The sequence below is a fragment of the Lepidochelys olivacea genome, assembly GCF_965140295.1.
Source record: "Lepidochelys olivacea isolate rLepOli2 genome assembly, chromosome: 15".
Taxonomy (NCBI): domain Eukaryota; kingdom Metazoa; phylum Chordata; order Testudines; family Cheloniidae; genus Lepidochelys; species Lepidochelys olivacea.
In genome coordinates this window covers 12,879,224-12,906,909 of record NC_140425.1, presented here as the reverse complement: position 1 = coordinate 12,906,909, position 27,686 = coordinate 12,879,224, and the positions used below count along the sequence as shown (strand labels likewise).

The 27,686-nt window shown below is 45.1% G+C and overlaps 2 protein-coding genes across 2 annotated transcripts; one reads left to right on the top strand and one right to left on the bottom strand.

The window, feature by feature from the left end:
• Positions 1 to 14,048: 14,048 nt before the first annotated feature.
• On the top strand, positions 14,049 to 21,072 carry SRSF9 (serine and arginine rich splicing factor 9). The gene is made up of 4 exons (XM_084649302.1): positions 14,049 to 14,434; positions 17,238 to 17,407; positions 19,134 to 19,306; positions 20,544 to 21,072. The coding sequence occupies exons 1-4, from the start codon at positions 14,220 to 14,222 to the stop codon at positions 20,685 to 20,687; spliced, it is 702 nt and encodes a 233-aa protein (XP_084505428.1). The 5' UTR covers positions 14,049 to 14,219; the 3' UTR covers positions 20,688 to 21,072.
• A 1,847-nt stretch (positions 21,073 to 22,919) lies between these two features.
• Positions 22,920 to 27,673, bottom strand: GATC (glutamyl-tRNA amidotransferase subunit C). The gene is given in 6 exon segments (XM_084649303.1): positions 22,920 to 23,101; positions 23,506 to 23,609; positions 24,474 to 24,640; positions 26,481 to 26,531; positions 27,471 to 27,640; positions 27,643 to 27,673. Coding segments are annotated over 6 exon segments (567 nt in total). The 5' UTR covers positions 27,659 to 27,673; the 3' UTR covers positions 22,920 to 23,042.
• Positions 27,674 to 27,686: the final 13 nt, after the last annotated feature.

Sequence of the window (27,686 nt, the reverse complement as noted above, 5' to 3'; positions counted from 1 at the left end):
CTATGTTGCTCAGGGGGTGTGGATTTTTCACACCCTGGAGTCAAGTAATTAAGATGACTTAATTTTCTACTGTGGCCAGACCCCAATCTTGGAAAACTAAGGCTTGATCTACACTAGAACATTGTCAGCTTAACTGCATCACTCAGGGGTATGAAAAATCATACCCCCCAAGAGGCATAGTTAAGACGGCCTAACCCCTCAGTGTAGACAACACTAGGTTGATCGAAGAAGTCTTTCATTGACCTCACAATCCCCCTCTCAGGGAGGTGAATTAACTACAGCGACAGGAGAACCCCTCCCATCAGCACAGGTAATGTCTACACTGAAACACTATAGCAGCACAGAAGTGGGAGAAGGGGTTAATTTTTCAAAGTGCTTTTTATTCAGGTCATCCATTCAGCTGGTCAGCTGCAGATTAGAACATGGTTAATTCACACTAATGGCAAAGAAATTCACTGAAAATTACTGAATGTTGTGAATTAGCAGGTAAGTACATAAACAAAATAAAGGATGATATATCACAAAATGTGCTTAGTTCATTTATTTTGACAATGGCAGTTTGGTTTTAATGATGTACATCATAATGCTCTAGTAAATGTTCTGTTGTGTTGTTTGTAAAATGAATTAAATCTTAGTAATGTGACAGCTCATGACATCCTCTGCATTTAAATCTTTCCTGAGAGGTGGAGAGATGGACAGTTTTTTTGGCAATTCAGCGAAGTGCAGATTAGTGAGATTCAACCATTGTTACATTTGTTATCTTTTGAATTGCCTGATACATGTGCATTTGGGAAAGAGCTACTGAACTGAACACAGGCAATGATTGTTGGTTGGAATGTTGTCAGTTTACAACAGACACATCACAAGATTTGACAATGTCTTTCCTCCTGGAATCAGAAGTGCTGGGAGTCAATGAGTTTTCCAGCCCATATTTGCAGTCTCAATGGTCCTGATTTGCCATTCACACTATTTGTAGCCTTCTACACACACTTTGCGCACATTGCGCCAGATCCGCACCTGGAGTAGTATGGAGCTACACTACGTTTGGATTTGTCCTAGTGAGTGCAAAGTGGATATTAAAATGTTATCACTGGGATGAGTGGAGAATTCTGATTTGGTAGCATTTTACCCCTCTTTGCACACATGTAAATGACAATACGAGGTTCAAGGTAGTGTATAGTTAGGCACAAAAGGTTCATGTAGTCAATATAGAATATAGTTCCAGATAAGCCTCTGCACATTTGGAAACTTATCTGATACAGGCCTGAAGTTCACCTATTCATAATGGGAGTTCATGCAAAGCTGTATAGGGGCTTCTCCTTCCTGTCTGATCTCTTGGCACATGTCTAGTTCAATCTTTGCTGTTGCAACATGAAGGAAGTATCTCTGCCAGGCCCAAGACTTTCTGCTTTACCTTGTTCCACTCTCCCTGGGGCACTCTCTGCTTAAGCGCCCAACAACAGCTAGAGTTGCTGGTGAGAGTCCCATGGTTAGGAATCAATGTGTTCCCAGATCTGAGCCCTGCCCTACCCTGGGTCCCCTGGGTCTGACCAAAAATAGCAAATAGCATAGGGGGCAGCATGTGAGAGAGCTCTTTGAAAAATTTTTTGATGGGAAGTTCTCTGCAGAAATGAAAAGCTACATAAAGAGTTTCAAGAGTATTCATCCACCTCATTCTGAAATACAAATATTTTTTCATGCTAATAAAATCCAGATATAGGCTCAGTGTCACCCATAAGCAACACAACTGCTTACAACTCCATGCTCTTGTGAAGGGTGAAGGTAACCTCGGCAAAGCATGGCTATTCTCATGACAGAAAAAGGAAAATTATTGCAGAGATTACTTTAGAGTCTCTCAAAAGCAACTTACAGCTTGATCTCCCTTCACTTCCACTAGCAGTTTGGGGCTCTGCAAATCATAAGGTCAACTAAGGAATCCTGCCTAACAAACAGTGTGATGTAATGCAACAGTTAAAGGGTCAAGAAAGACCTTGTGTTGCTTGTAACTTGAAAAAGCAAAATACGCTTCCCTGCCCCACAACAAAACCATTGAAACAGGAACTGGTTCTCTCTCTCTTCACTATTGCCCCATCCAGGAAGATAGTGCAACAGGGGAGGGTGGTATAGTCGATGAGGAATCTTGCCTGGGTCCTGTCTGCTCTGGATCAGTTTTGAACCATGGCATGAATTCCTCAATGTATCATCACAATTCTTGGGCTGCTGGAGATTGCTTTGGCTCCCAATGCCAGTTAGGGCAGCTCTGAGGTGCCATGACCCTATGGATATTGAAGCAGTGGGGAATTGCAAAGGCATAGGGGATGCCTGGCCACATCCTCTAGCTCTGGGCTCTCATGGCGAGCAGGGGTTCTGTACGTACCAGGAAGAACCTCCCTTTGCTACGGATAGTCTTGAGGTGAGCACTGGATAGGTGTGGCATCTGCAGTGCAATCAGTGCCTCTTCCAACGGTAGACACAGTGCTGGAATTGTAGAAATAAACCATTCAGAATCCTGCAGTTTGATCAGCACATACTGCAATCTTTAGAAATGCCCATAAATAAGAGTTGACAGGGAGAGGTTGAGCTTGCTGGCTACAGCAAATTTCTAAGCATTCCTTAAACAATGGTGAGCTGGAAAAAAGGCTTTGATGATGACTGCAGGAAACACCAATGTATATGAGATACAATGGCTTTAAACAAAAACATGAAAGCATTGCTTGTTAATCAACAACATAAATATACACCTCACCCTCAGCAGAGAGCTAAAGGGAAAGGGAAAGGTGATAGCTAGAGTAAGGTAGATATCATAAAAGAAAATTGTGTAGTGAGATGTCAAGGGATTCAAACCATAAATGGAATTTATTTAGATTGTAAGAACTTTGGGACAAAGGCTGATTTTTGCTATATGTATGTACTGTGCCATGCACAATGGGTCCTCATCTGTGCTGGGTCCTTGAGGTGCTACTATTCATAGATTATAAGGCCAGAAGGGACCATGGTGATCTACTCCAGTGGTTCTCAACCTTTTTGGCCTCAGTGTCCATTTATAAATGTTTATGGCCTGTTGCAACCCATAAATAGTCTGTGGGTGGAGGCCCTGGACTAGTTTCAGTCAGATCCTGCCCCACTGGGGGATTGGGTCATGTCTGGCACTCACCCCACAGTAATGGCTCCTGCAGCTTCTATGCTGTGGGCCTGGCTGGGCTTGGCTCTCCACTCTGGGTGTTGCAGCCTCCTGGGTTGCATTGCCACCTGCCCCCGTGACTGGACCAAATTTGCATGAGTGGAGTTGTGACCTGGCTCATGGGGTTGCAGTGCCACTCACTCAAATTTGGCCTACCTTGGACTCCCATCATCATGACGGCTGGGCCAAACCTGAGTGGTTCTGGGACCCCAGAGTTTACAGTGCCTGAAGCAGGAAGGCAAGCCTAGCCAGCCCCATAGGATAGGAGCCTCAGGAGCTGCCAACAGCCACACAACCCTTTGAATCATTCTGGCAATCCAATTTTGGGTCCTGACTCCTGACCCATGTGTTGAGAAACCCTGATTTCGTCTGACCTCCTGTTTATCAAAGGCCATAGAACTTCTGCAGAGTAATTAATAGAACATATCTTTTAAAAAATCCAATTTTGACTTAAAAATTGTCAATGAGGGAGAATCCACCCCAAGCCTTAGTAAATTGTTCCAGTGATTAATTACTCTCACCATTAAAAATGTATGCCTTATTTCCAGTCTGAATTTGTCTAGCTTCAGATTCCAGCCATTGAATTGTCTTATATCATTCTCTGCTAGATTGAAGAGCGCATGGTTAAATAATTGTTTCCTATGTAGTTACTTATAGATTGTAATCAAGTCACCCGTTAGCTTTCTCTTTGTTCAACTAAATAAATTGAACTCCTTGAGTCTGTCACTATAAGGCATGTTTTCTAATCATTTAATCATTCTCATGACTCTTTTCTGAACCCTCTCCAATTTATCAATATGCTTCTTGAATTATTGACACCAGAACTAGACACAGTATTCCAGCAGTTATTAATATAATGTATTGTTATAATATACTAATGATTAATACTAATAGTAAAGAATTATTACATAGAATTTAATGATCCCTTTTGAGAATTTGTAGGAAATCCAGGACATACACATTACAACTTCTAGTAAAATTTTGTGAGCCTACAACTTTTCTGCACAATTTGGGGAGATTCTCTGCTTGTTTAAATCAGCATAGTTCCACTGACTTCTGTATAACTATGTCAATATATATCAGCTGAGAATATGACCCATAATCTTTAACTAACACGCCAACAAGCATATTTTGCTTTTTTGTTGTGAGTGCTCATTACTGAAGAAAAGACCTTGCTTACTGTAACCATGTTTTTCTTCTGCTTAGTCATTCCACCAGCAAACACTGTGTTTGCTCTGATGAGCTTAACAAGAGTAAAAAAGTAGTAAAAAAACATTTTTGTCTCTAAAGTAAGTAGATATGACTCTGAACATACACAAGGTTGAGATCTGTGGAGAAAGACGGTACCATTTTACATAGTTTTTTTACAGAGTAGAACTTACCCATCTGTCTAAGTTTTTATACTGTGCTTATCACTAGTATCTGAACACTTTAAGAGTCAAGGAGGACTTGTGGCACCTTAGAGACTCACAAATTTATTTGAGCATAAGCTTTCGTGAGTGACAGCTCACTTCATCGGATGCACGAAAGCTGATGCTCCAAATAAATTTGTTAGTCTCTAAGGTGCCACAAGTCCTCCTTTTCTTTTTGTGGATACAGACTAACATGGCTGCTACTCTAAAACCTGACTTTAAGAGTCAGATATTCAAGAGATTAGCCCCAACATTTCCCATTTAGACTTCTAGATGAAGTATCAAAATTTTAACAGGAGCTGCTGTGTGCTCCTGAGCACTTTTGAAAATGTTGCCACTTCAAACATGGGAACTGAGCTTTTATTAAGCTCTGGTCCCAGTTGTGGCTTCTGAGTATTTTTCCAAATCTGTTCTGGAGAATGAGAAGGTACCCTACCTCTACTACCCTTTTTGAACCAACCAGTTAGCCAAAAATTCAGGGTCTTGTGGGTTCTTCCAGTTAGGAGGAAAAATTGGTCATGGAGTCAGGTGTTCCTTTGAGGCAGGTATTTATTTATAAAGAATGTATGAAGTCCCTGAACACAGCAGGAATCAAGCAAGAGACAGCGTCTGCTCACAGTTCCAACCCCTTTTCCAGTCAGCAGTTAGTCTAAAAGCTCTCTTTCTTGGCTTTTCTCAGGGCTATGATCCCAGTCTTGGTCTGACTATGTGTACTTGGCTTTTTTGCCCCTGCTCTCTGGTGTTTTCTCCTGCTTCTCTCAAAAACACAGAAACACACAGCTCCATCAATCAATGCCCAAGCTCCTCCTGTGTTTGCTATATCATTCTCTGAATCCCCAGAAAACCCTTCAGCCTACATGGCACAGATTCTGCTCAGCCGTGCCATGGAGGTCTGGGGCGGGGTGTTCTCTTTTTATTAAGATAATGTTGAAATAAAAAGAAAACGGTACAGAGTTCAAGCATAGAAGCTTCTGGTTATCAGGGAACAAGGTACAAATTATCAAGGGGTGCGAAATTTGGTTTAGGAGCTGGTGGCGTAAGGAATACATAATCTTCAATCTGCCGGATTGGGGGTAAAAGTTTAACCGGTCAAAGTACAGACATTGAGATATGGGGATATGTTGTCCATATAACGGCTAAGTTCAGGTGTGGAGTATAATGAGCGGATACGATGATGGGGATGGATCTACCCTCATTGGGTGGGATTTAATGTTCAGTGAGTTTATGGTTCCAGTTCATACGGTCCAGCGGAAAAAGCCTCTCAGTCCCTTTCCCATAGTGGATGCACGATGTCGTACCGGCTCACACCTCCTGGTACTGTCGGTGGTCAGTGATGTGTTCGATGTAGATGTCCCTGGACCATCGGTTGGTGTCCAAGACCATGAGATGCCGCATGAGCCATGTGTTGCTTCGACCAATCCCGCAGGTCCGAAGCACACGCTCGTTGCAGGGGTCCCAAGCGCCCAGGGCTCCGATGATCAGGGCATCCAGCTGCACCTTGTAGCCCTTCGCTCTCAGGGTGTCGGCCAGAGGGGCGTATTTTTCCAGCTTACAAGCCCGGGCTTCTCGGAAGGCCGGGGTCCTGTTCTCAAAGGAGACCTTGATGTCGACGAGGATGATCTTTTTCTGGGCCTTGTTGGTGACTACCACGTCAGGTCGCAACTGGCTGTCAGTACTGGGGATGGCACCATTCACGGCGACCTCCCCCAGGCGCGGTGCGATGGCTTTCACTAGGTGGTTCTGGATGGCGTTGTGGCGCAGCTGCCAGGCTCTGGAGTGGGGCCTGCAGCTGCACAGGATGTGGGGCAGGGTCTCGCTGGAGTAGCCGCACTTCCTGCAAAGCTTGTCTCGATTCCCGTGGCGGACGGCTCTGTTGAGCGGGACGCAGTTGAGCCGGGTGCGGTGGATGAACCGCCAGTCGGCAAAGCGGGTGAAGCCGCCCCCGGCGAGGAAGTGGTTGCTGGCGTCCCAGTTGCTGGTCAGTTCGAAGGCTTTACCCTGGTCCGGTTTATGCTTCAGGGCTTCCATGTACAGTGAGTGGATGGCTGCCTTCAGGGTCCTCTCCAGCATTCCCCTGGCAGTTGGGGTGACGATGGTGTTGCCCTCAGACCTGATCTGCGGCACCAGGACTCCCAGCTCCTGGTGCTCCTCGCACCACTCCCAGTGGCAGCCGATGCGCTTCCCCAGGCGACGCGAGGCATTGCGAGCGTGGGACCACAGTGAAGCGATGTCGCTCCCGTCCCATCTGAATTCGCCATCCAGGGAACCGCTCAGGAAGCTGGCGGTGTCTTGGTTGGAGGGGGCTCTGCCGATCCGCTTCTTTGTTGCATCATGGAGGGCATTTGCTGCGATGCTCCTTACCATGGTGTCGGGACACGTCAGCAGGAGGAAGGCGTGGGTGATCACTGCGATGTCACACAGGTCACCCATGGGGGGGACATTGAGACCGCCATGCCTGTGGGCAGTATAGACCAGCTCATTGTTGGCTCTCTGGGGAAGGAACAGCCACTTCTTCACCAGCTGCCGGGTGATCTTGTCTGCCTTGTTGAGGGGTACTTTTGCCACGGCAGATCCCCTTAGGACGAACGAGATGTGGGGGATCAGGAAGGTGTTCAGGGCGTTTATCTTCTGCCACGGTGCTAGCAAGGAGGTGTCGATCTTGGCGGCATCCTGCAAGATCTCCTGGATGGTGTCTTCTGGTATCTGCCGGACACGGAAACCTGTCAGTGTGCTGCAGTGCCGGTAGGCCTGCCCCTCTGCCAGGGGTATGACGGGCTCGCCCTGGATCTGGAATTCCGTCGCCTGCACCGAGTCCCTTTTGCTGCCATCTATGTGGAAGGATGCGCACTTCTTTGCATTGAGGCGGAGTCCCATCCAATCGGCAGCTCGACTGGTGGCATCTAGCATACGTTGGAGGTTCTCTGGGTCGTCCGCGGTCAGGGCCAGGTCATCCGCGTAAGCCAGGATGCTCACCCTCTCACCATGGAGATTGAAGCCATCTGCGCCATTGGAGATCGCTCGCAGCAATGGCTCCATGGCGAAGTTAAAGATGATGGGGCTGAGGGGACAGCCCTGCTTAACTCCGTTCCAGGTCCGGATCTCGGCGGTCTCCCCTTCAACCGAGCGAATGGTGGTGCTGCATCCCTCGTACACCTCTCGGATCACATGGAGGAAGTTCTCTGGCATCCCAAACTCCTGGAGCGTGGCAAAGATGTGGTGGTGGGACATGGACCCAAAGGCGTTAGCCAGGTCGAGCCATGCTACCGTGCACTGCCTTCGCGCCCTTCTGGCCGTTTCGATGATGGTTTGGAGGACAAAGTTGTGTTCATAGCAGCCCTTGCAGGACATGAAGCCTTTCTGGGTGGAGCTGATAGCTCCACTGCTCACCGACCACTCTGTGATCCTCGACGGCAGGCAGCTGGCATAGAGCTTGTACATCGTGGAGCAGAGGGAGATGGGCCTCCAGTTGCTGGGGTCATCCCACTTACCCTTCTTGTACACCAGTACCGTCATGGCCTTCTTCCAGGAGCTGGGAGTCCGGCAGAATCACTTGCACCAGTTGAAGAGTGTGGTGAGGACCAGGCAGCCGGGATCTCGCTTTTTTTCACGAGGCTGTAGCGGATGCTGTCTTTCCCAGGAGCTGTGTTTTTTGTTTTTGAGAGTCTAGCCAACACTTCCTTGAGCGTAAAGTTAGTTTCCAGGACACCTGCTTCGTCGACATGGGGCAGGGGGCGGAGGCACTCTGGGTGCTGCGTGTCATTCTGGGCTGAGTGGTTGAATACATCCTTGAAGTAGCTGTAGAGACGTTCAGATGGGATCGTGCAGTAGGGCGAGGGCCCATCGACGATCTCCCTCATGGCTTTGGAGCGGTTTGCCAGGTACAGCTTTTGGATCCTTGAGGCCGCTGCTGGATTGTAGCGGCAGCTGGCGTCTCTACTTCTGGGTCCCCTGGTGGTGGTTTTGAGGTTTGGAGCAGGCGTTCTGTGGGCAGGCGGGGCGTTCTCCTGGTCGGAACTTCTCCTGGGAGCGGTTTCCGCAGACAGTTCTTGGGTGAGCCTGTCTACGAGGAGGTCGAAGTCGTCAAAGGAAGCTGTCACTTGTAGCTCCTCGGTCCAGGCAGCCTGCTACGGAGTGGCAGCCCTCACCATTGGCTGCTGGCCCTCATGGTCCTTGGCCTCATCTGGTGCAGGCTCAAAGCCTGCATGGTTGGCCTGCTGTCTATCTTGTGGGTCAGGATTCCCTTCGGTTGGATGTTGGGGCGGGATCTCTGGCGGGATGCTGGAGTTGCTCGTGGTCAGAGAGATGCGGTCCGGCTTGGGGGTTGCTGGGACACCGCTGGTCCTTCTAGGAGTGGCTGCTGCAACTGCTCCCTCATTTAGTCTGATAGGCGGGGCAGATTATGCTCACCAGTTTCAATGGGGGTTTAACCCAATCTATAACAATACAATGAAGTTGAGTAAATAGAGTGAAGATGGTATTGTATAGAAAGATGTATTTAGATCACAGAGCATATCATACAGTTAAAGTGGGAACTGTGGCTAAGCCAGGGCACTAGCTAGGGAATAAAGGAAACTTGGTTTCTGTTTCCAGCTCTGTCACTAACCGGCAGTGTGATAATGGGCAAGCTACTTCATCTGCCTGTTCCTTACTATAAAATGGAGGTAATTTTACCCTCCTTTGTAAAGTACTTTGAGACCTCTGGATAAAGAGATTTATATAAGTACTATGTATCATTACAAGGAGATGAGGTAACTAGAGTAGAAATTATGTCATGTAGAAGGGTAATATGGAGAGAGATTGAAAAGACTGGGACTGTTAGGGAGACAACTAAGAAGGGATATGACAGAGGTATACAAAATAATGAATAGTATAATGAAAGCAAATTGGATTCTCCTTTCTGCTCATGATCATAATATTAAAAACTAGCAAACTTCTTCATAATTCCTCCCTGTCAATCTGCCGCAACCGTGCCCTGGAGGGACTGCACATATGTGAGAGGTGAACTTGTAATGGTGATGTTGTAGAGGGCTGAAAGTTACAAGACAGTGATCTGAGAATTAATCCATTGCAGGGAAGCAGCCTGAGGAATTAGTTAATTAGGTATTGGGTGAAGGTAAACAAGAAAAAGAGGTTGTTTGTATATGTGGTTTCCTATAACAGGAAGGAAAACTGCAAATGATGAGCCCTGTAACAAAGACCTGTTAAGCTTTATTTCTCTAACTTGCAGTCTCTCTTTGTGTAATTCAGTCTCAGGCTATATCTACACTACCACTTATGTGGGTATAACATATGTAACTCAGGGGTGTGAATAAGCCACTCCCCTGAGCGACATAAGTCACACCGACTGAAGCACCGTGTGGACAGCGCTGTCAGCTGGAGAGCTTCTCCTGCCGACATAGCTGCTGCTGCTCATTGAGAAGGGAACAGGCGGGCTCTCTCCTGTCAGGTTAGAGCAGCTCCATTAGAGAGCTTACAGCGGAGCAGCTGCATCAGTGTAGCTGCGCCACTGTAAGCTCTCTAGTGTAGCCGTAGCCTCAATGTCCAGTCAGTGCCAGGCCTCATCTGATACTGCAAACAACCCTATAGGATACTGTACCTTTTTATTAGAAGGGAAATGGCCAACTGTAATAATGTTTTTTGTGTTGCTGTCATCTCTGAACTGTATAGTGGGCTGAAATCACCACCTTATTTAACATAAGGTCACTGACTAGCTGTCATGGGGCATGACATTAAGGCCATGTCTACACTACAAACTTATGTTGACTCAAGTTCCGTTGGCATACAGCCGCTGCAGTTAGTACATCGCTTGTGTTTATGCATACTTGGCTCCTTGTGTTGGCAGTGTATATACTCAGCAGGAGTGCTTGTATTGATGCAGAGTGCACCATGGTGAAGTAGCCCACTATGCAGCTCACCACCATCCAGAAAACTGTCTTTTGAAAGTTTTGGCAATGCATGGTAGTGCCAGAATGAGTTGCACAGGAGTGACTGGGAGCATGGGGTCAATTTTCCAGTTTGCAACTGTCTTCATCCCATAATGACAGGTTTCAGAGTAACAGCCGTGTTAGTCTGTATTCGCAACAAGAAAAGGAGTACTTGTGGCACCTTAGAGACTAACCAATTTATCTGAGCATGAGCTTTCGTGAGCTCACGAAAGCTCATGCTCAAATAAATTGGTTAGTCTCTAAGGTGCCACAAGTACTCCTTTTCTTTTCATCCCATAATGTTATCTGTAGCCCATAATTTTCATTCCTTTAAAAAACATCTCATAAACCCATGTGGCCTTCCTTGCTGTCCTCCCTCTCTGACAGAAGAGAGCCTGCACAGCTTAGCACTATTTTCATGAGCATTGGAAGCACAGGGCGCACAATCTTGAAGTATTTGCAGAGCCGCAAGAAGAACCAAATGAGTGGGGAACCATATGATGCCTTGGAGGACACATTATTGTGGGACATAGCAAAACCAATTCAAGGTTGTTGGTGGCGTTCACGGAACAGTTGCGGATGGTGGAATACTGCTTCTGGGCCCAAGAAATAAGCCTTGACTGGTGAGATTGCATCATAATGCAGGTTTGGGATGATGAGCAGTGGTTGCAGAACTTTCAGATGTACAAAGACACATTCTTCAATCTGTGTGGTGAGCTTACCCCAGCTGTCCAGTGCAGGGACACCAAAATGAGAGCTGCACTGACAGTAAAGAAGCGAGTGGCGATCACACTGTGGAAACTTGCAAAGCCAAATTGCTACCTGTCAGTCAGGAATCAATTTGGAGTCAGGAAACCCACTGTGGGGGCCATTAATTGCCTCCTGTTGCACAGGACTGTGACGCTCAGTAATGTGCAGGACATAGTGGATAGATTTGCAGCAATGGGATTTCCTGAACAGTGGTGGAGCAACAGATGGCATGCATATCCCTATTTTGGCACCAGACCACGTTGCCACCGGGTATGCCAACAGAAAGGGCTACTTTTCTATGGTTATGCAAGCACTAGTGGATCACCGGGGATACCTCAACATCAGTGTGGGCTGGTCAGGGAAGGTGGATGACACATCTTTAAGAACACAGGACTGTTCAGAAAGCAAAAAGCAGGGACTTTCTTTCTCAACTGGTGGATTACCATTGGGAATGTTGAAATGCTAGTAGTGATCCTGGGGGACCAAGCCTACCCCTTCTTCCCCTGGCTTATGAAGCTGTACATTGGCCACCTCAACAGCACCAAAGTATGATTCAACTCTTGTCTCAGCAAGTGCAGAATGATAGTTGAATATGCTTTTGGTAATTTGAAGGGGCGCTGGTGTTGTTTGCTCACAACATTGGACTTCCATGAGAAAAATATCCCAATGGTTATAGCTGCCTGCTGTGTCCTACATAATCTATGTGAAGCAAAGAGGAAAAGTTTCTGCCAGGTTGGAGGGAAGAGGTGGAGTGGCTGACTGCTAAATTTAGAGCTATTAGAAGAGTTCAGTGTGGAGCTAAATGGCTCAGGGAGGCTTTGAAAGACCATTTCTACAGCTTGATTGTCATGCACATTGTGTAAAGAGTTGTCACTTTGGATGGGCTATCACCAGCAGGAGAGTGAATTTGTGTGGGGGGGTGGAGGGTGAGAAAACCTGGATTTGTGCTGGAAATCACTTTAGATAAGCTATTACCAGCAGGACAGTGGGGTGGGAATAGGTATTGTTTCATATTCTCTGTGTATATATAAAGCCTGCTGCAGTTTCCACGATATGCATCTGAGGAAGTGAGCTGTAGCTCACGAAAGCTTATGCTCTAATAAATTGGTTAGTCTCTAAGGTGCCACAAGTCCTCCTTTTCTTTTTGCGAATACAGACTAACACGGCTGATACTCTGAAACATTTCTACAGTGAATCAGAGTAGTGTTTGTTGTTATATTGTGCTGTAGCTGGCCCTGCTCTTTTGTGGTCTGGTAAGTATTGTGCAGTGACACAGTTATACTGACCTAACTCCCAGTATAGACAGTGCTATGCTGATTGGAGGGCTTCTCCTGTCGACATAGCTACTGCCTTTCAGGGAGGTGAATTACCTATGCTGACTGAAGAAGCCCTCCCATGAGCATAAGTAGTGTCTTCACTCTGCTGCAGCCTTTCAAGTGTAGATAAACCCTGAGTATGCAGTAGAGCTGGGAGTTGGAGTAGAATTCAGGAGCACAAACTAGACCAAGTTGCTTCTCACACTATGAATTATAATTTTTGCAAAACTAATAGTTTTAAAATCACTTTTCTGTCTGATATTTGTTAAAACTGAAAGGTAACATATTTTAAGCTGAAAAAGGGAAATATTTGTTTTTACATAATGCAGAAGACCTCGACATGAATAAAAAAAGAAAAAAGATAGGACATTTATATAGATAATGAGAATATCCAAAGTCACAATCATAGGATTTTATTCAAAAAGTTTGGAATGGATGTAAACCCTAATTTTTAGGACAAAAACCAGCCTCTATGTGATGGTATTAGGAAGAAACTTTCCTTGTGCAAAGGTTATTTAATAACTAACTATACTAAGGTTTCTTGCACCTTATGTCTCTAAAGCATATGGAACTGGCCACTGCTGGAGACAGGGTACTAGTCTAGATGGACCAATGATCTGATCCGCTATGGCACTTTCTGTGTTTGTAAGTAACACCAAGTATCAGTAAGGCCACAATCTCAATAGGATTTACATACACACAGTAGAACCTTAGAGTTACGAACACCTTGGGAATGGAGGTTGTTCATAACTCTGAAATATTCGTAACTCTGAACAGAACATTATGGTTGTTATTTCAAAAGTTTACAACTGAACATTGACTTAATACAGTTTTGAAACTTTACTATGCAGAAGAAAAATACTGCTTTCCCTTTATGTTTTTAGTAGTTTACATTTAACACAATACTATACTGTATTTGCTTTTTGCTCGCTCTCTCTCTCTCTGTGCTGCTGCCTGATTGTGTACTTCTGGTTCCAAATGAGGTGTGTGGTTGACTGGTTAGTTCATAACTCTGGTGATTCTGAGGTTCTACTGTAAAATGTTATAAGCACATAAATGCAGGATCAGGGCTTGGGGTTATGGGGAAAGTGTATTTCTGTTTTTGTTTGTCTGCTTCCTTCATTTGTTTGTCAGTATTTTGTGTTCAGTCAGTTTCCCTGTAGTCTTTCCCTTTTGTGTCTTTCATAGAACAGCCGGGGAGAGAAAGTATTTTTACATGGTATTGGAAAAATCACAAACATTTAAATTGTTTCTGTCACTTTACGCAAAAGGGAAATGAAAGGAGAAGGTTGCATGTCCACGAGGAACGCCTATAACAATCACAGCCCAGGGTGACTGAAACTTGCGTCTACACCCCCAGGACAAGTGGCTCTGCCCGCCAAGGCTGGAAGCTTGCGCAATCGCAGTAAGATAGGCGTAAGAGCTACGCGCCGGAGCGAGCTGCGAGCATGCGCAATAGTGGGGCGCAGAGCACAACGCATGCGTAACGAAAGTTGTGTGCGGTTGCCGGCGCCTCCTCCCCTTTAAGCGGGTTGTTTAGTGTCCTCCGTCAGGAGGTGGCGACGCGGTTTTGGGGGCTGGGTGTGTGGCTCGGCTCGCGCCTACCGGGTGTGTGTGCGCGCGCGGCGCGGCGAAGATGTCTGGCTGGGAGCGGGAGATGGGCTTCGGGCCCGGGGGCTCGGGTCGGGGCGGTGCGGGGGACGGGCGGATCTACGTGGGGAACCTGCCGGCGGACGTGCGGGAGAAGGACCTGGAGGAGCTTTTCTACAAGTACGGCCGCATCCGAGACATCGAGCTCAAGAGCAAGCGCGGCCTGGTGCCCTTCGCCTTCGTGCGCTTCGAGGACCCGCGGTGAGCGGGACGGGGGAGAGGGCCCCCGGGAGAGCCAGCTCGGCCTGAGGCGGGGGGAATCCCTCCCCCGGGTCCCGGAGCCTGGAGACGTCCCGCCCGGGCAATTACATCCGCTTCCCGCCCCAGCCCCTCGACAGGAAACTCCTCCGCACCAGAGCCCGGGCGCGCACCCCCGATCCCCCGGCCTGGCCGGACGCCCCTCCCCCGGAGAAGGAGCCTACCGGCCTGCTGTCTCCTAGCGGGCAAAGCCCTCCTCCCCCAAGTCCTCCGGCACCCTTCCTGCCCCATGCGTGGCTCCGGGCCGCTGTGCGCGCCCCACTCCCGGCCATTCTCCATCTGTATCCAGGCAATCGCCCACTTCCCCCGCCCAGCAGTCTTCCCTAGGAATACATGACAGTGACGCGCACAGCAAATCTGTGACTGGGGACCTGCTCTCCCCCCTCCGAGCTGCCGCAACTCTGCCTAAGTCACACCGTTACATCATCTCTTAAAAGAACACCCAGAAACGGCCCTATAAGTCGTTTAGTTTCCCCTTTGTATTAATTAAAATTTGTAGATTTTCCACTTCTAATCCAAGATGCTACAGTCCAGTGTGTAATGTCACAATTTTATCTGCATGGAAGCAATTGTAATATTACAGACACCAAGGTTTGAGCTTGCAGGAGAAGTGAATTGATTCACTTTGGCCATGTAAATTATTGTGTGTGTGTGTGTGTGTGTGTGTGTGAGAGAGCACAGATGGATTGGGTTTGAAAACTTTAAACCCAGTATGGCTGTAGTCCTCAGCCAGGAATACTGCTTTGCACAACACAGTTAATAAGTTAATGGACAAGTGTGAGGGAGGAATACATACTCGTTTATTGTCCTCTTTAATGAGTTAAGTTGATTGCAGCTGTCTAGATAAGGAGAATTCAGAGGACAGTTATCTTAACTTTTTCAGGTAGCATCAAAGGGGCTTTGGCAAGCCTGGGGAATGTTTTCACTGGGTTCCAGTACTAGCAGAATTTCTGTTCATCTGACTATACACATAAAGGTCTTATCATCTTCTTCGTCTCTTCCCTTTTAAAAAAAGAAGTCATTCTAGTTGATACTTAAGCACAACTCCGAAACTCAAACAGATGCTTTCCTGCAGCAATTATAACTATTCACCTCCACCACTATTTACCATGCAGGTATATGATTTTGTCTCTAATATGTGTATACTGTGGCTAAGCACAGTTATTACTGGTGAAATGCATCTGAATTTCCTAATATTGTGTTTAAAATGTCACCATGACAGTGAATAACATGTCTGCATTCATTATTTTTGAATCAGGTTTTATGGATATATTGTAGATGCCTCCTCAGACATTAGAGACACTTATCTCTTGTAACCACTTTTGGCTTAGCAGAGACACTACCTCACAGATTGCCAGTGACAGGGAAAGCAACATCCCTTTGGCAGTTACACCACTTATTTTCAGGGAAAAGAAAACATTTAACTGAGAAAACAATGTGGTTTTTTTGGCTCTTTTTTAATGTAGATTAACAGTTTGGCGGGGAGGTGCATAAGAGTCGGAACTATGTGACCAGCAATTTCTCCATGGACCATGAGCCACTGTGTTATGGACCACTGGTGGATCAGACCCAGTTTGGGAACCACGCTTCTAAAATAAGCCCATGTAACACTCAGGCAATCTAAGAGGAAGGGGTGTTCTTTAACTAGGTTATTGGGTAGATTGTTTTGTTTATAGATATTTTGTTGATGGTTCACAGGAGTTTAAATCTGTAGTCCCTCCTGCCTTTTTTTTTTTTTTTAAACATATAAAAATAACCCTTTCTCCCATCCCCTGTGACAGTCTAAAGAGAAAGCCACACCTTGATAAGGGTGACCACAATGAGGTCCTGTTCCATGACTAGAGCTCATAGGCGCTATGGTAATACAAATAGCAACTAATAACAATAGATGCTAAACGTCTCAGGATTGGGATGCTCTGCTAATGCACTCTCTGTTCTCACTATCTTCCAGTGTTACTTTGACCTTACACAGTACTTTTTGAAATTCATTTTAGAGAGGGTTTGCACACGTGTAAAGTTCAGCTTGCAGGGTCTGAATTTTGAAAAGATTTATGTTTAAACAAACAGTTATTTTGTGATTGTATACAACTTTGCAACTAGTTTCAAGGTTTAGTTTTCAGTTCATGCCCTTCTGCACGCATTAGCGTAGACTTGCTGGGATGGAAAGTGAGATTAGGTCTAGTCTTTTAATACAACATCAGAACTCTCTCAGGAGAACAAATATCCCTTGTATATAATTATGCAAGCCAAACCACCATAATGAGGCAGTTTCTAATAAGAGGCTTATTAGTGAAGGTAAAGTATTTGCCCTCACTGCCTGCCAGATTATGAAAGAGCTTTGTTCCATGTGGATCAGACTTCAATCAGAATGCAGGCTTTCTGAGAAATTAAGTGGAAAATGGCCCCTGCTTCTAAGCATAGTGGATAGGCTGAACCTGTTGGTAAATGCAAGATAGATAATGTGACTCTCCTGTGTTCTTTCCAGTGAACATGGCTGTAACCTGAAATACATGGTGCACAGGAACATAAGAGCTTGGAAAAAGCTTTTAACAATTTACAGATATAATAGTGGAGCCAGCCACTGTTGGCTGATGAACCCATTTGAAACTCCATCAAAAAAATCATCAAATATTTTTGCAGCTACTTTAAAACTGCAATATTTCCTAACCCGCTTGATGGCCCACTGAGATGTTGGGAACCACTGACTGAGCATCATTAATCACTGATTCATGTTATTTGTTTGCAGAGATGCAGAAGATGCAGTTTATGGGAGAAATGGTTATGATTATGGTCAATGCCGACTGCGTGTTGAGTTCCCCAGATCCTCCCGAGGTCGGGGTGGAGGTTTTGGTGGGGGGCTGCGTGGTAGGAATGGCCCTCCGTCACGACGTTCTGAATTTCGAGTCCTTGTTTCAGGTATGTTACCTTCCACACTTCAATCTGGCTAGGACTCATCCTAATGCTGTGCCTCATTGTATTGTGTCCTTGTCTCGGGAAAAAGGAGCTTCTCATATCACTGGAATAGTTTAAGGTTTCTCCTGTGTCATGAAACCTCTTCCTGTAAAGGAGTATCCCGGTGTAGTTCCCTTTCCGGTTTGACTTGAGCAGGAGTCTTGTTGCTTTTTGGAGTGCATCTTGGTGAATGGTGAGCAGAAATTTCTTCATAAGGGGCCAGATGTGAACTCAGTCTTGGATTCTGAAATGTACCAGCGTTGTGTGAGTGGACAGGTGGGTAGAAGGAGGGAGAACTTGGGCACCATTCTTGCATGATGAAAACAGTTGGTCTCTAGGTGGAATGGTACCTAACATTTCATCATAATTAGAAAGGATTTGTTAGAGATATCCTGTGACGTAATACGCTCTGATAGGTGTTGACATTTTGTTCATTAAAAAAATAAATAAAGTGTGGTCTGTACCTCAGCACCTCCACATGATCTACTCACTATGGGAAAGAATGACTAAGGCACTGTGGAAGGGAGCCCCCTCAATCAACCAAAGGATTCCTAAGGGACTTCATACAAAAAAACAAAGAAACAAACTGAAAAGGCCATTCAAGTAGTGAGTTGACATTAGGAAATGGGAGTGGAGGGGGCCCTTTGTGGGAGAGAAATTAAAGTATGTTTGGAAGTTCTGCAATGCATATGAAATCCCAGGAGGAAATTCAGTACTCCCTGACAGCAGATGCTTGGAATAGTCCATAAAAACCCATACCTATATGTCTCTCCCGAAAACATGCTTATCTCCATGCATCACCTTAAAATACCCACATCTCCATTTCTCTGCATGCTCCTGTGACTTTATGGCTAAAAAAATAAAATGTTCCTTGTAAGGAAGCCACTCTACTGTAGCAATAAAATATCTTCAGCATTGCAGCAGGATCTGAACGCTATCCATTGAAACCAGGAGTACATCTCCTCTTCAGGAGCCTGGGAGGGCTGGGGGAGAATAACTGAAAATCGTCCGATTTTTTGACATGAGAACGAAAACCTGCATTGGTAAAGGGTATTGTGAAGCCTTCTTGAAAATTGCCAGGACCAGCAGTACATTAGAGTCTCCAGCATGCTGCGGGGCAGGGAAACTCAACCCTTTGCCTTCCTTTAGGTAAATGTGCTGATAATTACAAGCTAAAAGCATGTGGTTTTGCTCACTACCAGAGGATGGAACTGCTGGAATCTCAAATTAATACAACTGATATGAATGGGACAAGCCAATCTTGGATGGGGAGCTGAGCTTGAGGAACCTTAAGGAAAAAAAAAAGTCCTGCTTTGAGAGCAAAATCTTCATTACAGACGTACAGGGTTTGAGGGGTGGTTCTGGATTACTTTACAACAGCACAAATAGCAGATTCCTCTGAAATCTCAGCACTATGAATTCCAGAGAGACCCAGGGACTATCTTACTGACAGGAGGCCCAAATTTTGTACCTTCCACGGAGGGCTCTGCTGCTGGTTTTCTGGAATGGAACTTAGTGCTATTTTTTGGATCTCTCCGTTCTTATTGCAGTTCTGATCCTATGGAAAAGTCACAAAGCACATGGAAGTGATGGAGCCCTTGGCATGGCAGGGTCAGCATCCCTGGGACAGCCTGAGTAGATGGCCTTTTTGTTTATATGGTGTCTTATGTTTTGTGTTCTCCATGCTCAGGGCTTCCTCCGTCAGGCAGCTGGCAGGACCTGAAGGATCATATGCGTGAAGCTGGTGATGTTTGTTATGCAGATGTACAGAAAGATGGAATGGGTGTAGTTGAGTTTCTCCGCAAGGAAGATATGGAATATGCACTGCGTAAACTGGATGACACCAAATTCCGCTCTCATGAGGTGGGTTCGTGCCTTCAGGGGAAGAGCATATGTGTGTACAGTCATGGAGGAACATACACTTTTTTTTCCTTGTCATGCTGCTCTCAGGAGGCATAAGAACAGAACCTAGTGATAACATTGGAGTTGGTGGTTAATAGTGACCTGTTATAATATAAAGGGTCTTTCCTACCTTTTGTGGCACATACCCCACTGTGGCTTGGCATGTTAGGGTCTTGGCTCAGTGAGTGAAGTAACTAATATTGGATTTTTTAAAAATATAACATTTGGAAGGGGCAGGGCTCAGACAAGCCCGTTTATCATAGCTGAGAGCTGTACTGTTGGCTGCACCCTTCATTACCTGGAAGCCAAGAATTTGGACTTCTTGCCTCTGACTTCTACAGGGCAAGCTAGCTTGCTGTGGCATTCTCCCTTTGGCCACAGTGGCTCACAGCCTTCTCCTTTCAACTAAGCCAACTCATGTTGCCTCTGCCAGCTGGGGGCTTTGTCAGCAAACTACAGCACTCCCCCAAAGAACAAGCTGAGTGAGCAGCTGTGTTGGTTGCTATAGCTGTTTTTCCCATGCCCCAGCATGGAGCCTCTTCTTCTGGTGGTCTCCTGGTATCTGAGCCAGTAAACCACAGCTTTTTCATTCTTGGAGCTGTGCTACTTCATTGCAGCCACCTTCCCATGGCTGAGCTGTTCTGCTCCAACCATCCCCTCAGCTGAAGGCTGAGTGTGCTTGCTGTGGAGATTTCCTTACAGAACTTGAGGTGCTGATACATGATCGTGACCTGAGAGTTCGGCCTCTCCTTCCTGTGCTGAAGGACCGTACTAGTATCTCTAGCTATTTCCCTCCAGCAGTTAAGGATGGAGTCAGACCATTGGGACCTTCACCCTCTGGTTGTACTGGTTGCCACAGCCTCTTCCTGTGTGGTTGGATGTAGGAGGCACTTGTCCATGGTCCTCTTCTGGCTGCTGAGCCTCTGCCCTTGCAGATGATGATGGCTAGCAAGGTATTTCTCACTAGTATATGCACAATATTGTTTTGTAACGTACCTCGTCAAGGCATCAAGTGCCAGCGCAGAGTTTGACCCAAGCAGCAGCAGATGGATTTATACTGCCCTCTTTGTGGAAACTCCAGTCTTTGGTTATTTATGCTTTGGTCTTAAGCTCCATTTGGTGTTATTCATACTAGTGGAGGACTGTTAATCAGGATGCAATGTAAATGTTTGGGTTTTCTTCTTTGTTTAAATTTCAGGGTGAAACTTCCTATATCAGAGTCTGTCCCGAAAGAAGTACCAGCTATGGCTACTCGCGGTCCCGTTCTGGTTCAAGGGGTCGCGATTCTCCATACCAAAGCAGGGGATCACCACGCTACTCATCCCCCTTCAGGCCATACTGATTCCATCCAACAGGGACTTTTTAAAAATGTGAATTGAGCCTCTTTTTTGCTCGGAATTTACATTCCAAAACTGATGGATATAGTCTTTCGTAGGAGCTCTTTGTTTTTCCTTTTTATTCAATAAAAATCTTTTTTTTAATGACTTAGTTTTTACTAGGGAAATGTTGGTAATGAAATATTTTGAACCTCTGGAGTTCAGTTTTGTTTTTGGTTTGGAAAATGTCAAGTGTACTTTTCCCCCTCCTAACTGAGGAAAAATAAGCTTGAGAATTAGTGCAGTAACTATTGGTGGCTTGTCTGCAGGATGGTGATAAAAAGCAATGGAGTGACTGTATGACTCAGCCTGTTGTGTAGAAATATATTTAAATGTTTTAGTAACTCACAAGCGGTGGTTGTCTTTTGTACAATTAGAGGAAGATCATTGTATTAAGAGGAGGTGGGAACAGGTGCAAGCCACTCTTGAGGTTGTGGGCTGCTAGCTGCCTAAATATGTACTAAGAGAGTGATTCTCTCTTGCAGCATCAGAACAGTGCACTCTAGAATGGCAGGTGGAGGAGGGCTGAACTGCCTGAGGGCGTTTTCACACAGGGGATGGTATTAATCTTAATGAGCTGGCTTTCTCCCCTTTACAATAACTTAGTGAGGGGGAAAAAAAGGGAAAATAAAATTGTGCTATAGCATCTTTTTCAGTTAGAAATCTCAAAGTGCTTTATGCATTTATCAAGCATCTCTACGCTTATGCAAAAGTACTACTTGTTTTACAAATGCCTAAAATTACAATGCAGCTAGAGTGATTTATATGAAGTTACAGAGTCAACGATAGGACAAATAATAAAGTCCAGGAGCCACGGCTCTTCTACTAAAATTTCTCTAAATAATAATAGAGCACTTTTCATCCATAGATCTGAAAGTGCTTTACATAGGAGGCTGGTATCATTATCACCATTTTACAGATAGCATATGTGAGGCACAGAGGTGAAGTGACTTGCCAAGGGTCATCCAGGAGGGTAGTAGTAGAGCGGGGAATAGAACCCAGATCTAATGAATGCCGGTCCATGGCTCTAACCATTAGCACAGTGCTTCTAGCCGAGGCTTCTCTTGGAGCTCGTGGCTCACAGTGTCTACCTAGACTACAGAAGCTTGATAGACTGCTTAATTTTCTAAAATCTGCTCTGATGTGTGATCAAAAACATTATTGTGCATCTTTATTTCACACCTGACTGCACATGATGTCTAGCTTCCATGTAGTGGAGTTATTAAAAATAAATGACAGTTCTGCTGCCTCAGCTAGAGAATTTCAGCAGTGCAAGCAATTGCAATGCTTAACACCTTTTGTATCCCATAGAAGTGCTTTTAGTGGTGGACAGACACTGGCAGCGTTACTGCAATTACAGTCGCTCTGAGCAAAACCCACAATGGTTGCATCATGCACCAGCTCACCACGCTATCAACGTGGACAGAAAGCAGTGGGACTTCATTTGTACCAGGGCAACTAGTCTTCGGAATACACTTTCATAATGGCCCTAGAATTTTTCCAGTTATCTGTCTGAGCAAGGATCTCCACCGTAAAGCCATTATTTCACTTAAGAAACAAGCATGTTTCCTATATAACCTAAAAACAAATTTAGGTACCTAATTTACAAGCACCCAACTGGACGAAGCACTGGTTAGAGTGCAGTGTATATAGATGTGGAACAAGATAGCGTTGACATGAAGGTGCTTGGTAGAAGCAAAAAAGTTCTTCAAGATTGCAGCAGCTAATAAATAAAGTGCTTTCTTAGTCTGTAGAGAAAAGTGAGTTCTTGCCCTTACTGTACCTAGTAGGGGCAAAAAGCAGTTTTATGTAGCATTCTCCGATGTGGGACTTTGAGTAAGTATCAGATCACTAAGTGACAAGATGGGAGAACCACCAAATGAATCTAAGTACTGCAACATTCTACTCACTCTGCTTAGGTAATTTGACAAGAAAGTAAAATACCACCAGTTTCCCTCCCCCAATCAGCAGGGTTGATGTAGGCAGCTGTTGGTTCTAGAGTGCTAACTGCATGATATTTTGAAGGTTGACATTCAGTAAGCTTCACCAAATACAGACTAATCAGAGGCACTGAGGCCAAACTTCTAGACTTGTAAATGGCCCATAGCTTTCCACCTTTATGTATACTGGAAAAAGACACCAAACCTTTAATTTCAAAGTAATCTTACAGAAGAAAGGAAGGAAGAAAAATCAAATAATTATGTGAGGGTGTTGTTCTTGGGATTAGACATTTGCATCAAGATACTCCATAGCCATGGTTGCATATATGCCAATTCTCACAGATGACTTAAAAGCTGAAGCAGCATTCCAGACCTTGACTTTCACTCGGAGACTTGCAGAAAAGTGTCTCGCTCCTCTAGCTTTGGTAAAGGGATGTTACCTAATAGCAAACAAAACAAACAATGATAGCAGGAAACAAACTGTTCCTTATTTAGTCATTCGTACTACTCAACATACACTTGCCCATGTGGCTCACTTTAAAAGCTTACAACTGACTAGCTTTTCCCCTGCAAACAAACTCCACTTTAATTTACGGACAGTTAGAAAAAGTCAAATGTGTTCAGTAACAGGGTAGGATAAAACCGTTTACTTGCTACACAACTACTGGCCAAGTAATAAAAAGCTAGACACCAGTGTTTCTCCATGGGTGGCCAAAGCTATCATTGCCGTATTTCAGTATCTTTCTGCTACAGGCCAGTGCATTCAACTGTGGCAGGTTACATCTCTCAAGCCATCTACCTGGGCTTTATCAAGTGAAATGAGTTATATATAAAAAAGTGGTACCTGGTGGGGCTATGAAATATTCCTCAACTGTTTCTCTGGCATTTTGCAGAAGCTCCTCAGTGCAAGTGCCTTCTGTGATGTTATCTTCTCTGAGATACAGACATCTGAGGAGCATAGGAGACTACTAGCAATTTCTGAGACACTACCTTCTTTGCCAACTAAGTACAGGAGCATCTGGTACTGGATATAAAGTCATGCCCCTAGAGCCAGGGGGAGATTGCCTGGCTCTGAAACAATTAACATTTATCTTCTAACCTTGTTCCAGTTCAAAATGCTATTAGCATATCTTATAGTTCTTGTTTGGAGCCACTGGCAGGTAGGTGAGCAACCTCAACTTCCCTCCTGCCTGTCAGGCTCCACATACAACCATACAAATGATCTACTGTAAACTACAGTGAAACCTTGGGAAATTTCTTAATGTCCTCAAATCAGCAGGACCTTCAGCACTGAGCTGTACATGGACACAAGCACAGAAGTGCTGCATTGGACTTACTGCTGAAGATTGTTGGCACTACTTTGTAAAAAGCTGAGTGAGACAAACCCTATATGAAAGTGTACAGTCAAGATGACTTCTTGACCAACTAAAGCTGCAGAAGATGTGACAGCAATACACAGGCTACCTACTTTATAACAAGAGCAGCAGGGATAAGCACATTTTGAAGTGACTGAGGATCTTTTTCCAGGGCATTTGGGGGACAGCATGTTGTGACATGAAGAATCCGTGCAAGATACATTAAGGAATTGAAGTACATCTTTGTCATGCTTCTGTGCCTAGTTCAGGGATGCTACACAGATGCTTTTCCTACATAGAACCACATTGACATAGAACACTAGATAAAGCTTTTTGTGGAAAAGGAACCAGTTTCATAGCTGGGATGATTAGTGAAAACAGTGTTTCTGTTGAGACTATGGATATAAACGTCTTGGTAAGTTAACAGATAAGCAGGTCACTAGCCATGATTTATTACCTATCCTCTAGTACTGAATCCATGGGTTCTACCCCTTCTGTGTTGACAGCATGAAGTTGATCAGCAAATTGGATTGCTTTCTCCAGCCGTTGTACACCCTCCCAGTCGCGGAAGTCAACTAGTGCCAGACGCTCCAGGTGATCAAGCACCTCCACAGTTACTTTTTTCTGCAGAAAGAAGGAAACAAAGTCACAGATCTAGGTCCTAGAAGGAGGCTGCCACATACTGATGAGTTGGTGTGGGCAGAGATGAGTAAGTTATAAATATTGCTGCTAAAATTCTTTAGTGTAAAAGCATTTCTTGTTCAAGAAATATTATATTTAAGCATCTTGATTTCTTTTGCTGTATTTTATATTTCCTCATATTTTTAGTGAAACCAGATTGGAAGCTCCTGAAAAGCACACTGCCGAATGGATACAGCAATGTAGCATGAGTGCCCAGCTGTTTGTATGAACCAGCATTCCCACTATCTTTCCCCTCCTCATTTGGTGTCTAGCAAAGGTAAGTCAAAAGAGCTGTTACTCTTATAACCAATACACAGAACTCCACAAGGTAGCTGGCTAGAGCCGTGGCTCTCAACCTTGCCAAACTACTGTACCCCTTTCAGGAGTCTGATTTGTCTTGAGTACCCCCAAGATTCACCTCACTTTAAAAACTACTTGCCTACAAAATCAGACGTAAAAATACAAGTGTCACACCACACTATTAATGAAAAATTGCTTACTTTCTCATTTTTACCTTGATCATGATAAAATAAATCCATTGGCATATAAATATTATACTTACATTTTAGTGTATAGTATATAGAGCAGCATAAACAGGTCATTGTGTAAAATTTTAGTTTGTACTGACATTGGCAGTGCTTTTTACGTAGCCTGTTGTAAAACTAGGCAAATATCTAGATGAGTTGATGTACCCCCTGGAAGACCTCTATGTGCCCCTGGTTGAGAACCACTGAGCTAGAGGAGCCATTGATCTTCTCTCCATAGACCTAGCAATGTGGGGCAGATCCTCAACTTGGGTAAACTATCATTGTTCTGTTGACTTCAGTGGAGCCTGACAATTTATAGCAGCTGAGATCTGTCTAAGTTTGAGTGATCTGTGAACTATCATGCTATCACAAGAACACTTGATTTAAACAAATGCTGCCCCAGAACACCATCAGGTTAGTTTAATTATTTAGGTTGTCATTAATTTTCAAAGTAAACTGATTTTGTGTAGCTCTGTCTTCCAAGTTCCAATCTGCACTAACATGGCAGAATTATTGGGTATAGAGTTTAGAGCAGGGGTCTCAAACTCAATTTACCTTAGGGCCAGTGCCAGTCCTCCAAATCCTCCCAGCAGGCCAATAACATCACTGAAGATGGTGTTCAGAAAAGAAAACGTTTATATTGTATTTTTTATTTCAAATTTCTTAGAAATAATAAAATTGTCATAAAATTTTATACAATTCTTTGCCTGCTGGGGAGTTTAGTGTTTGTCAGACACCTGGTAACGCTTCAGTTCTGTCAGTTTGTTGATGTTTGGCCTCCGTGACTGAGCAGTTGAAAACTTCAGGATTGCAGCAAGGTGTGCATCAGATAGTTGTGTTCGCTATTTTGACTTGTTTATATTCATTGTGGGGGAAAAAAGTGACACTGCCTCCATGGCTGACTCTGCCTGGCAACTAATGATGCTGCCTCCATGGCTGACTCGGCCCGGCAACTAGTGATGGTATCTCTGTCCCTCTCCCCTAGCCATTGGGAGCTGTGGGGGACGGTGCCTGCAGCAGATGTTGCCAGCAGTATGTCCGCATGTGTCTCTCCTCCACGGGCCGTAGTGGGGAGGTTCTCGGGCTGCAGATGGCCCGGGGCCGGGACTTTGAGACCCCTGGTTTAGAGAAACTGTCCTGAGTTTTGATTTGATTAATTTTACCATTATTTCCTCTCAAATTTGCAATTGCTAGCTAACAGAAGAAAGTTACATTGGCCAGGTCTATGTTTAAATGTTTTGCTGAATTCACCATACCTGAGGGAGTGGTCTCTGTTCCACATGCTGCCATGTTGGGTTCTGGTAGACCTAAAGAGGAAGAGGTGGGCAGTGATAAATATGCAACAGTTGTTTAAATATTTAGCGTGAATAATCTCAGATTATAGACACATTGTCTTAAATACTTGTAAATGGATTCTGTTTTGTAGGGGAAATTAGTTCTAGAGAGAATGAAACTAAACCCACATGTCCCAAGAAATAAAGTTGAAAGATTGGCTGTAGTGATGAATCAGAAGATGCAAACCAAAATATAGTTTGCACTTTTGCAGCTCAGGGCATCTCAAAATGCTTTAAGGACAGGGAAGCCAACTGAAATTGTGATTTGCCAAAGGAACAAATAAGGTTGTGGTTCAGAACCCAGGAGTCTAACTCCCAGTCGTATGCTTTAAACATTAAACAATATTTGCTGTCTGAAACTTGCTAGCTGGTATAATACTCATGCTTATTAATTTGACGTAAAAAGTGGATTATATTTTGTAATCTATTGTTTTGCACCTTTTAATTTGACTAATAAAAGCTTTGAAAATTAGTTGCGTTAGAAATTCTGTCTTCTAGCTACAGTCTCCTTGCTGTATTTGTATGTGACAGTACCCTAAGTGTAGCCCCTTGAATAGATCCTGATCCCTCTACGCAGCTTTGGGATTTGCTCCAGTCCACAGAGTGGAGACTGACCTATCCAGTGTTATGTATTCTGCTGCCATAATGCCATAAGGCTCCCGCTTATAACGGTCACCCTTTCACCACCACTCCTACAAGGCGTCTCTATGCTACTGCCACCGCTTGTATGGAGGTTGGATGGGGGCAGTCGATTAAACATCCCATTCACGACAGAATCCCCGCTTCTCCTTCCCTCCTGGGGCGGGCGGCTGATGTCCCCACGTGTCTTGCTATAAGGCCCGCAATGTATGAAGACCACTCGGATGTCATGGGCGCGGACCTAACCCCTCCTCTGTAGCTCCGGGGTCTCACCAGGCCTCTCTGCCGTGGGTCCCCCGCCGCTTCCTGCCGGCTGTCGCTCCGTCCCGAAGCAGCCTGCGTGAAGCGGCTTCCTAAGGAAAGGCCGGCCCAGTGCGAGCCTCCTCCTAGGGGAGCGCCCCTGATGTAGCGGCTGAACCGCAGAGCCCACATTCCCTCCCCCCCCCTCCGGACTTCCGCATCCGGGATCCATTCTTAGGCAGCTGAGCG